This window comes from Trichechus manatus, unplaced genomic scaffold (assembly GCF_000243295.1).
Source record: "Trichechus manatus latirostris isolate Lorelei unplaced genomic scaffold, TriManLat1.0 scaffold00048, whole genome shotgun sequence".
Classification (NCBI taxonomy): domain Eukaryota; kingdom Metazoa; phylum Chordata; class Mammalia; order Sirenia; family Trichechidae; genus Trichechus; species Trichechus manatus.
The window spans coordinates 1,903,087-1,915,407 of NW_004443984.1; the positions used below are offsets into that span (position 1 = coordinate 1,903,087).

The 12,321-nt window shown below is 42.6% G+C and overlaps 1 protein-coding gene across 11 annotated transcripts in view; it reads left to right on the forward strand.

The window, feature by feature from the left end:
- The window catches only part of EYA3 (EYA transcriptional coactivator and phosphatase 3), a 239,462-nt gene extending 229,255 nt beyond the window's left edge, over positions 1 to 10,207 (forward strand). For all 11 annotated transcript variants that reach the window (XM_023732058.1, XM_023732062.1, XM_023732056.1 and 8 more), the window contains 2 exons: positions 4,608 to 4,708; positions 6,643 to 10,207. In XM_023732058.1, coding sequence (XP_023587826.1) covers positions 4,608 to 4,708; positions 6,643 to 6,723 — 182 coding nt within the window. In that variant the 3' untranslated portion in view covers positions 6,724 to 10,207. The remainder of the gene's footprint in view (positions 1 to 4,607; positions 4,709 to 6,642) is intronic.
- Positions 10,208 to 12,321: the final 2,114 nt, after the last annotated feature.

The following is a 12,321-nucleotide window of genomic DNA, read 5'->3' on the forward strand; positions in this document are numbered from 1 at the left end:
TCATCTTTCATGATATCAGGGAAGTTTTCTGCCAACAAATCTTCAACAATTCTGTCTATATTTTGTGTTATTCCCCCCATTATCGTACTCCAGTCACTCGTAGGTTATTCCTCTTGATAAAGTCCCGTATGATTCTTAGAGTTTTTTCATTTTTTTAAATCCTTTTATCTGATTTTTCCTCAAATAAGTTGGTGTCAAGTGCTTTATCATCAATCTCACTAATTCTGACTTCCATTGCTTCAATTCTGTTCCTATGACTTTCTATTGAGTTGTCTTAATTCTGAAATTTTATTGTTAATCTTCTGGATTTCTGATTGCTTTCTCTCTGTGGATTCTTGCAGCCTGTTAAATTTGTCATTATGCTCTTCTCTAATCTTTTTAATTTCCTCTATTGCATGTTCCGCATTTTGCTTAATTTCCTTCCTAATTTCTTGAAGAGTTCTGTATATTAATCTTTTGTATTCTGCCTCCGGTAATTCCAAGAAATTTTCCTACTCTGGAAAATTTCTTGATTCTTTTTTTTGGGAGCTTGCTGAAGCCACCATGGATTGCCTCTTCATGTGATTTGATATTGACTGTTGTCTCCGAACCATAATAAGTTATTATATTTATTTATTTTATGTTTGCTTACTGTGTCCTAGCTTCTTGTTTTATTTTGATATGCCCAAATAGGCTGCTCATATGAGCTAGTTTGATTATTGGCACCTCTGAAGCTCTAATGTCCTATCACCAGGTAGTTAGATCTGTTACTAGGTATGTGAGCTCAGGAGTCTGCCCACTCCTCCTGTATGGATTCAGCTCAGGTGCCGAGGTAGATAGCCACTAAGTGTGTGGTGTAGGCTCTCACTTACAATCCTAGACAGGCATGGGTGATTGTTGTAGGCACCTGCTGGCTGCAGCAGGGGGACACACTCTGAGCGAGGCAGGGGGCTGATGTCCACCCCCGAGTGTCCAGGAGGAAGGCATGTCCCTGTTCCGTAGAGCGCATAGGTGGGTGTGTTTTGCAGCCAGACTGTGAGCACCTAATGCTGTTGGCTGTAAGGACTGGGGGGCACCACTTATTCATGGGCCCCTGTCGTAGGTGGCTAGGTGGAGCCACCAGTCCTCAGGCCCCTGATGTGGGTAGGTGAAGACCCTGCTAAATGGGCAGAGCAGTGTCAAATGTCAAGAAGCTGCCACTCCACAGCTGAAACAGTTGAAGTTAGAGTTCCGGTATATACCTTGTTGTACTGCAGTAATGAGGCCCTGTGCTGGTGAGAACGGCCCACACAAGTCTATGAGGGGGAAAGGCACTCAAAGTTCATGGATCCCTTATGCCTGTGCCTAGGCAAAGAAGCTGTGCCTACCCTGGGTTCCTGGCTTAGGGGAGCTGGCAGTTATTTTTTCCCGTTTGTTAATTTGTTCACTCTCCAAGGCAGGGAGAATGGCTCCGGGCGTGTGACAGATCCTGCTTCTGGCCTAGGGGACTTGGCAGTAGCTGAAGCTGGTCCAGGACCCAGTGTAGAGCAGGGAGCGGGGAGGTAAATGGGAGAGAGGTTTTTCCCTAAGGGGGTTGTTTTTTATCCGCACGGTAAGCCGTACGCAAGTACTCATCTTTCGCCGATGAGGGCTGCTTCTCACTGGTTCTGGGTAGCCGAGTAGACTCTCTGGCGCTGACTCTCCCGGTGCAGAAAACGTACCTCCCAAGCACTGCTGCTTGCCTGCCTCACCACTCACCCATGAGCTTCTCAGGCTTGAAGGGCTCAGGCTCTCGCCGGGTCAGGTCTGGCAACTCCTCGCTGCTTCCAAACCGTCTCTCCCTCCCCCTGCCACTCAGTCCGGTTCCTCAACTCTGCCTTTGATGTTCAGGGCTCCCAGATTGCCATATATAATCAAATCACTTGTTTTTTCGGGTCTTTTTTGTAAGAGGGTCCACCAGAAGCGTCTGACTACTCCACCATCTTGGCCCTGCCTCTATACAGACATTTGTTTTTATTATCACCATACTTTTTTGTATGCTTGAATTATTTCATTTACAAGGGATCTGGGGGGGGGAGGGTGAATTTGAAAGCCCCCTTGAGACATTGCTACTGCTGTGGCTGCCGTACTATACATTTCAGCTAAGAACCCAGTACACTCACCAAATCTCCCATACCTGAAAGGCAGATTTTCTGTCATGTTCGTTATATTGAGTCCTGGCAGCCAACAGGTTTATGAAACTAATGGAAGTGATTTTATTCCCTCTAACAATAAATATGCTTACTTGACAATTTTCTTAGTCTCAGTTCATCCAGAGCTAATTTCTGAAGTTGCAGTGGTGCCTGGTGCCATGGTAACCACAGTGGGAGGCTTGAGGCTTCCCTTTTCCAGTACTGTAAAAATGGGAGCAAGGAGAGGAAATACTTTTTCAATTCCTCTAAAATGACTTCAGAATTATGGCTCTCTTAATGGCCACTCTATGATCTTGGACATTAAAGAGAATTCCCAAAATCACTTCTGAAAATGTCAGAAGTGTTTTTGATAGAGGAAGTCTAGAAACTAATATTCTTTAAAGGCTGGGTTGGTCTTGCAGTTCACCAGCTTTAATTGCTTAACATTTGGTAAGCTGACTATTCATTGGCCTCATTCTCCCAAACAGGAAAGCTCATCTCCAGGCTTGTTTTGGGAAGTGTAAACAGAGGAAGTATATTTATCAACTATACTAGAGTCATGTTTTCATACAGCTACTTCTTTAGGCTGTTATAACTCTTAGTCTCTTAATCATTTTAGAGAAGTTCCCAAGTGTATTTTCATCCTTGATAATTGTATGCCAGGAGAATGAATGCAGCTCTGTGCCCTTGTCCTCTAAATATGAAACATTCCCTTTGTCTAGTCTTAGGAGAAGAGTCTAAACTCTAACTGAGTTAAAAGTTTTTTCTATAGACAGACCATAAATTAGACTGTGGGTCTGGCAGAGGTTGGGTTAGGTTATCAGGATGTAGTAGTTAGCATGGAATTAAACAAAGAACTCTTCAATACCTTGAACATAATAAGAGCTTGATATTAGTTGAATTCTTTAATGTTTGAACTCAGTTGGTGCTCAGGACATGGACTACAGTCCACTGAATTATTTGTGAGATTAATATACATTTCCTTAGCAAACATAGATTGTCTGCTGTGACTGTAAGGCATAATAATGCTATTATAAAGTGTTAGCACTGAAAGGGACCAGTGTGCTCCTAAGCCAAGCCTTGTATTATAATCTGGGGCTTGAAGCCCAGAGAAGGGTAGTGTCTAGTTGAGGTGACTAGTCCACATATTTTGAAGCGCCACATGGACTAGATGTCAATGGCTTGCCGTTGCTCAGATAAACCAAGCAGGGCTTCTGGGTATGGTTGTGTAGGTTCTTGTCGCTCACATTGCAGTCATCTTAAATTTGTGTGTTTTTATATTTATTATAACAATTTTCCAGCAGATGGCAGTCGAGTATCTCAAGGAAGAGGCACCTTTTGCTTCTTCACACAGGAGCCCTGGTGCTAAGTCACTGGATCCGGCGAGAAGAAAGTGAAAAGGATGAGAAAGTTAATGGAGCAGGATGAAGAAGGAAGCAGACTTAGGACCCTGATTAACTGAAGAAGGTGGCAGGGAAATAAAGTATAAGAGATACTGAAGAAAGAGCAAAGGAAATAATTTCCCTTTTATTTATTTACGCAAATAAAATATCTTTCCCATAGTAGTATCTTCTGTGAATGTTTTAGGTATTGGTTCCAGCTTTTGAATTTTGATACACTGGCATGTTTCTCAGAACTGTCTGCAGTGGATTTAAATCACCCAAGGTCAATTTCAGTGATGTAATATCTCAGTTGCAGTTACAAAGTACAGTAGTGAGAAAATTCCAGATGTGATAAATGTTGCTGCCACATTGGTCACAAGGTCCACTCCCAGGACTGTTTTCTGTGAAATGAAGAATTGAAAGGAAATGGCTGTTTGCCTGTTAGTTATTAGTAACAAGAAATCAAAGTATTATGCTTTCAGTTCTCTAAAAATTTTCCCCTCAGAAATCATCCTTTCCTCATGACACAATGGCCAGAGCCCAGACTTGGAGTCAGGAGCCCCAGGTCTAAATTCTAACTCAGCTACCTGCTTGTTTGTGATCTGGGTCAAGTCACTCAACTTCTGAGTTCCATTTGCATCCATAAAATAGAGAATGGTATCCATCTCACTGGATTATTTTGAGAATTAAATGAAGGAATAATTTGAAACTGCTTTGTAAGCTGTAAAGTGCAAGAGACATGGAAGAAGGAGGTGGTATTCAGCGCTCTTGCACTGCCTAGGCTCCTTAGCCTCCCGTTTATAGAAATTCCCTCACACAAAGATCTTACTGACTTCACCCTTAGCCTGAAGGTTAAAATAAGAACTTAGAAAGTGCAATGCCTAGAAAGTCAGTAGTAATAGTTATAGTTTTAATGACACAATTTTCACTTTCTTTGGGCAGGGGGCCTACTGGATCTCTAGCTCCCACACCTACTCCTACCTAGCAAATCACAAAGGCTGCCACTTAGTTGGTCTAAGCACATGCAGGTGAACCTAGCAGCAGCCCATTTCTTTGGTATTGAATGTCCTAATAGGAAATATCTTTTTCTCATCAGGTAAAGAGAGCTGCTTTGAGAGAATCGTGTCAAGATTTGGAAAGAAAGTCACATATGTAGTGATTGGAGATGGACGAGATGAAGAAATTGCAGCCAAACAGGTAACTATGGTAAAGAAAATAGCTTGTGTAGGAGTGCATTAAGCAAGTAGAAAAATACTAAAACTCAGAAGTCTTAGCCATCTACTCTGTGGTGTTTTCCCTTTCTCTTCTTCATCTTCCATTTTTCCTTAAAGAAAGAGAAAAAGGGTCACTTTTCCCCCAAATGGAGTTTTCCCTCTAAGTTGTTAGATCTTCCCCTTGCCCTGCCACTCAAAAATCTTAAAATCTTCAAGCCCTGCCACAGGGACCCCCATCATTAAACCTGATGTGGGCCCTACCTTCCATCTTCATCTTAGAGAGCAATACCTTTTCAAGAGCATCATGCAAAGAGCATTTGCAAAAAGGCAAATCATTCTGATTCTCAAAACAACAAAATCAGTTGGGAGTTGCTTCTACAGAAGGTCCTTCCTGCCTGTGAGCCCTGGAAAGATTGTTCTGACTTCAGTTAAGCCCATCACTGTGCAGCCCCCAACTCTAGGTCTACCCGTATTGATATAGGAAACAGTAGATGATAGAGTCTTTCCTATGGAATTTAGAATCAGGTGGGTTCAAATCCCATCTCAGCCATTTTATTAGCGGTGTGACTTGGGACAGTTTATCCTTTTTCAATTTCTCCTCATGTTAAATGGGTTTACAGAAATTCTTTCCCTCCCTGCCTCAGTGTTTTCTTCCAGTAACTGTTCCTTAGACTTGGAGGCAGTGAGTTAGCAGGAGGACCAGCTGATTTTTTTCATCCAGTTAACTTAGAAGCCTTTAGCAACTATTAATGAACTGTGAGATTGATAATCAGTTGGCATTAGTACCTCATTCTATTTTCATTTCTACTTTATGTAGCAATTCAAGGACCTTCATGGTTTGGTTTGGTTTGGTTTTTGTTTTTAATATATGTTATCTCTGGAGCTTTGATTCTACAGTGCTTCTCGGCCTGAAGAAGAAAAGAAGAGAGAAAGAACCAACTCATGTCATTTGCAGTTTGTGTCTCTAGGCCAGTGCCTGTAATCATCTACAGTAGAGTATACCCATTGGGAAATGCCTTAGAGCTTTATCCAGTTCAGCCTCCACCCTGCAAGGGATCTTTTCTGCAGCCTCCCTGACAGAAGCCTTTTTAGTCCTTGTTGAGGACACTGCTTCCCAGATAGCCTGTTCAACTGTGGGGTCATTCCAGCTGTTAGGACATTCCCCCTTACATTGAACTACGATTTATCTCTGCAACTTTCACATACTGGTACTAGTCTGACACTGCTGAGCAAGATATAACAAGTCTGCTACTTCTCCTGTATGTTAATAGCCTTTTAAATATTATGTGTGAGCAGCTGGCTTGAAAACAACACGGAGCTACATGCTAAAAGAACTTTGTTCTAAGACCTCAGTATTCTGGATAACTTAGAACCATTTTGCACAAGGTGGTCAGTAAAGTTAATCTCCTTCAGCTTCACAGAACGTGGTTTCTAACACTTGCATTTAGCAAAGCCCTTATTAAAAGTGTGGCTTCCAGAATGGAACACAGTACTCATAGTATATTATTTCCTAGATCTATATGTTTTACATGTTGGTCATGGACAAGACACCTTATAGCTCTGGAATTTATAGGAAATGAACATCTATAAGAAAATGTAATATATTAATGCTAATTTCTTATCCAGGTGATGTTATTTGATCCTGAACATCTTATATAGTAGCTAGAACATCTGTTTCTCATAAAAAAGTATAGCGAGAGCTCAGTTACCACTGAAACCCAATAAAAATTTCTCACTTTTATGAGACTACAGCATCCTATAGTATACAGAGCCCTTAAACATATAACTTATTTGATCCTATGACAGCCTTATGAGAGGTGGGCAAGTACCTTGGGGAGAGGTCCATGCAGGAGGGTACAGGTAAATATAAGTCCCCAAAAGAAATCGGGATAACCAGCTACCCTCTCTCTCTTCCAGCACAACATGCCTTTCTGGAGGATCACAAACCATGGAGACCTAGTGTCCCTCCACCAGGCTCTGGAGCTTGATTTTCTTTAAGAACTGGAACAAGGAACCTTCCTCATGAGCTCCTTTTCACTCCTGAAGGGAGCTAGAGACCGGAGCCAATTGGGAACACTCTCTCTCTTTTCTCTCCGTGGAATGCTGGCGAGAACACAATCAGAAATGGCTGCAGCAAGGGATGGTGCTTGTTTTTGCTAAGATTGGCTGCAGCCCTGTGTTCATCCTTGGTCAGAAACAGGAGACAGTTGGATGAAGAGAACAGTAGACTCGCCACAGCTATAGTGCTTTTAATTCTTCTGGTTTTTGTTTTGTTTTGTTTCAAAAAATGAAGAAAAGGAAATTCTTGGGGCAGTTGCACTCTTAGTCCGTGACCAGATTGAGAACTGCTTTTAATTTGTGGTGATAAGGTAAATGCAGCAGAGTTTTATAATAACATCTCTTGCAGTCTTTGTAAACTCCTTAGCTGTAGAACTTATTCCCGGTGAATGTATATGTTATTTTTATAGGTAAGGGCCTGGTCTCTGAAGCAGGTTTTTCCTCCCTTTCTTTTTCTGGCCAGAAAGGGTTGTATAAAGTTTCCTTGGAAAATAGTAACTGAAATATCTAAAATACCTCTCTGTGACAGTAGCGCCTCTTTAGCTCCTCCAATGGTCTGCTTTCTAGGATGGTTCCCTTCCCGTTCTTCCATCTCCTAGTTTGCTGAACCGTGGGGCACTGGATACTGATTAACTTTAGATTTTGGCATTTCCCATCCTCAGGACCTTAGTTCCTTTTCCAGTCTCTCTTCCCCTTTGACCCTAGAAACTTCTCTTAGACAGTAAATTCTAAGCCTTCGGTTTGGCTCTTTTATTCAAAAGCTATGTCCAGGAGGCTTAGGCTCCAGACTGGAGAGAGAAGGCTAAGACTCTTCATGCATTTCAACTTGTGAAGAAAATCCCCTTTGGCTTTTGAGACAGGAGGAGTCCACCTTTTCCTCCTGCAGAGAAGCAGCCTTCCCCAACAGATGCTCATCCCTACAGCATTCTCTTCATCCGTAGTCATCAAATGCTAGGCTCTTGCCTCATTCTTGCCCTCTGCACCTCAGAACCACCTCCATGCAACTCTGGTCAATTCTTGGACATTGGATCCAAGGAGTCAAGTTTAAGACCAAGCTCGTAACTACATTTTGGCCAGAACTACCGTATATTTGACTTATTTTGAAGCCCTTAAGCTTCATAAAGATATTCCAGGTATGTATTTACCCAGATCTCTGCCTGAAACTAATGAGCAGATTGTTGTGATCAAAACTCAGTTTTCCCATGGAACACCCTTCCCACCTCTCAATCCCATTCTAAAATGGGAAACCAGAAGAACAGAAAGACTTTCTTGATTTTAAATAACAGAGTTAGACCCCCTTCTCCATGCCTGAAAACTTAATCCTGGGCCAGATGCAGGAGCAGCTCTCAGCCTGACCCCTGGGAGAGATGGTGGATGTCCAGGCACTAGCCCCAGCCTCCAGCCCAACTGTGGTTTTGGATGCTTCATCCCTCCATGACCAACCTAGCTATCTGCTCAAGCAGGATAAACTTCCCTAGAGCTGAGGAAGTTCAGCCTCTCCAGGCTATACAGAGAGAGGTGACTAGATAAGCACCTCAGAGAGATGCAGTCTGTGTCCTTGGTGGGAGGCATCCTTGACCGACTCAGCTGAAATTCCTTGTCCCCAGAGACTCTGCATATCCACTTCCAGAGATGTTAACAGCACAAAGAGGCCAGACTCCTTCCAATGCCAGGTCACCTGGACAGCAGCAAAGAGACTGGTATACACATTCCTTCAGAACTGACTGAGAAAATGCTTCATGGCTCACACTTTTAGCGGAGAGGCACTGGAGTCAGTGCTCCATTACTTCACTGCCTCTTTAACCTTGTTTCCATGTGAGCATGGGGAACAAGATGTAGTCTGAGGCAGACCTTCCCTTGGTTGTATGCAGCGTAGTTGCTCAGATGTTGATCTGCCTTGCTTGATGGTTGATCTCAGAAAGCTCTAAGATGGATTTTTACTTCAGACCCCAAACCATCCCTCTACTGGCACTATAGCTGTTGATTTCTTGCCCTGGATAGATGCCACTTGTTGGTGCTGTGCTCTAGGTTTGTGAGGCTGTGGAGTGGTATGCCCATCGTGCACCAGGTACACACACAAGCATGCTTCTCTCCCCTGCCCTTCAGAAGAAGCTCTTTATTCCTAGAATGTGACTTGGACTCCTTTTTCAGTGCCCTTTCCCTCTTGTCCAGCTTAGCTCTTCCAAAAGGGACCTGGATTTGGCCAAGAGAGGTGAGGAGGCCCACTGATCAGAGCAGTCTCTGTTCTTTCTTGGTTACTGCTGTCCTCGTTTAGAGGGCAGACAGCAAACAGGAGCTTCCTGGCTCCTTTTTGACAAAATGAATTGTTATGGGAACACAGCGCTCCTCTTGCCGTCTCCCCCATCACCCCCTTTCCTCCCCAGCACAAAAATCTGGAAAGGAAAATAAGTGGGTTAGAAAACAAGAGCTGTTGGAAACTGAGGGCCAAAGAATACTGTGGGTCCTTTCAGCAAGGGGAAGCTCTTTGTATTAGAAACAGTCTCCATGAAATTAGCCAAATGATGAGTCCTTCTGCCAGCTGAGTGAGCACTGTGGGTTGTACACATTTTGTGGTGAGGGCTGGCTCTGGTAGGGGATCTGGAGTTGCCAGGTGTGTCCTGGGGTTATGGCTTGACTTTCGAATGTAAAACTGACTGTGCCTTAGCATCACGCTGTCCAGTGCCCCTGGGGCAGCAGGTGGTGTCCAGGAGAATAGGCGCCTGCTCCAGATTTACATGCCTGTTTGGGCTTTTGTTTGGTTTGGGGTGTTCCTGTCTTCTGCTCTGCAAGTTGGGGGCAAAGCTAGTGTTCCAGGAGACTTGTGCCACAGTTTGTTCACAGTTTACACAAACTCAGCTTTAAAGCTCCACGTAGAATCTGATTGGCAAGCTCCAGCTGCAGCATATGGAGCTTCTAGATGTTCGCTACCTTGAATGGGTGTCAGTGCCACTGAACCACAGGGGGAGAGGACTATAGGGGCAGTGCCACATTCTCCCTCTGCCTGGGAGAGCAATGCTGTAGACCAAGGGGGGGTGAGCTCAGAACATCCTCTCACTCCTCCTCCAGAAGGGGGCAGGTGGGGCCCCTCTTAAGCAGGCTTCTGTTACTTACCATTAAATTGGTTTCCTTTCATCTAAAAGTTGTGTAACTCCCCAGATATTTACTCTGTAGAAGCCAAATATGAATTCTGAACTATCTTAAACCACAAGAGAGAAAATCTAGTTCTACCCCAACCTTGATCAGCAGACCTATCTGTCCCTTCCTCTCCTGAGTCAAATAGTTCTAGCAAGCAAGGCTCCTTGGCTAGTTCCTAATGCACTGACCAGAGCCATCCCAGTAAGGACAACTTCTACTCAAAATGTAACTCTCCCTCTGAACTTCAGATGCCTCTTTTAGCAGAAAAAGGCACTGATTGGATTGGACATATTTATGTGACTGCGGGCATTCGTGGCTGTAGAGTCTTTGACCATAATGTTATATGTAATGGGAACTACCTTATAAACTTGAAAAATAAAGTTTTTATTTTCTATACAGTTTGCTCCTGTGTCTTTTCTGAATAGGGTCAGCCCAGTTACCCAGCTGAGTAGAGTCCTAAGGAGGGCTTCATAAAAATTCATTAATTTCACCAAAAAAATTTTAAAAAACTGTTTAATATAAATAAATGTACACAGGAAAATAAAAGGGATATTTTTAACTCATTTGCAAGGGAGAATTTATTTCTTGTTTCTAAAACATTGCTTTTAGACGTTTAGGACTGGAATGATGAGATTTGCTGTCATATGTACTGAAATTTAATTATTGAAGAGAAAAATCAATACTGTGCTGTGCTGAGCTTAAACACAAAAGCAATAAAACTGACAAACTGATATCAAACCTCCTTTGATTTGGCCTGATTTCATGTCACATCAACTACTTTTTCTCATTTCATTCCTTCACATTTGGTTCTCACTGTTCCCCACTGATCTGGAGAAGTCTATAGTCTACGAAGAATCCTTTTGCCTTTTACTCCAGTGAAGGAGATTAGAATTTGGTTCTAGCTTCCAAGTACCATACATGTCAGACTGTGAGATGTTTTTTCCCTAAATTAATTCCCCCAGAAAAGAGGGGATTGCCTTGTATTCTAGTCATTAAATCTTTCCACCAGAAGGTGTGCATTTTCAACCACACAGTAGTTGAAGCAAACCTGTTACTTGCTATATCCTTAGTCATAAGCATGAATGTTAGAAGTATCAATTGCTTTTCAAGCCCAAATAGTAGTTAAATATCTCCATTTCCCCTACAATAAGTACAAAATCTGCACACTTCTCAAAAACCTTTTGGTGGCAGGTAGAAATGAGTAATTCTGGAGGTTCTTTATTCTTCAAAAACAGTTTCTTGACATTAAAAAAAAAAAATTCTTTTTTGTTTATTGTAGTTTAAGTGAAAGTTCACATTTCTAGTTTCTCATACAAAAATTTATACATACATTGTTATGTGACCCTAATTGCTCTCCCTATACTGTGACAGCACACTCCTCCTTTCCACCCGATTTCCCATTCCATTCAACCAGCTCCTAACCCTCTCTGCCTTCTCATCTCAACCTCCGAACAGAAGCTGCCCATTTAGTCTAATGTATCAACTTGAGCTATGAAGCACAGTCTTCACGAGTATCATTTTATGTCCTACAGTCCAGTCCAATCTTTGTATGAAGAGTTGGCCTCAGGAATTAGTTCTGGGTTGACAGAGTCTGGGGGCTGTGCTTTCTGGGGTTTCTCCAGTCTCAGACTATTAAGTCTGGTCTTTTAAAAAAAAAAAAAAGAATCTTGATGGAAATCTTAAGGGAATATTCTAATTCAAATAATGTCACTCATCTTTTTAAAATTCTTGATTCTGTAAACTGCTAAATTCCACACTTTTTAGATTGAACACTATATGCATTGTTTGAATTGGATACATATAACCATCATTTGATGATTTCACCTAGAGAGTATAAATGAGTTTAGCCAAAAATTTTTTAATTAAAAACCATCTTGTTTTTATTTTCTCAGGGGGAAACTGTAGAATTGCCTAAAGCTCTAGGTCTTCTCTTTGGGTGTATGTGGCATCTCCCCTGAGCCTAGTCTTTTCTGCGTATGCCAGGAAGAAATGTAGAAAAGTAGATTGTTTTGGTGAAACTCTTAGGATCTGTGTCCAAGGCTAGGTTGGGCACTATGCCCGGGGATTTGTACAGGCCAGGCCTGCCCTCTGGGGCCTCACCACTTAATGTTCCCTATGAATTGAGAAAAATGATAATGATTTCAGTTTCATTGTGTGTATATGCATGTGTCTTAGTCATCTAGTGCTGCTGTAACAGAAATACCACAAGTGGATGGCTTTAACGAAGAGAAATTTATTCTCTCACAGTCTAATAGGCTACCAGTCCAAATTCAGGGCATCGGCTCCAGGGGAAGGCTTTCTCTGTCAGCTCTGGAGGAAGGTCCTTGTCGTCAATCTTCCCCTGGATTAGGAGCTTCTCCATGCAGGAACCCCAGGTCCAAAGGACGCGCTCTGCTCCTGGCC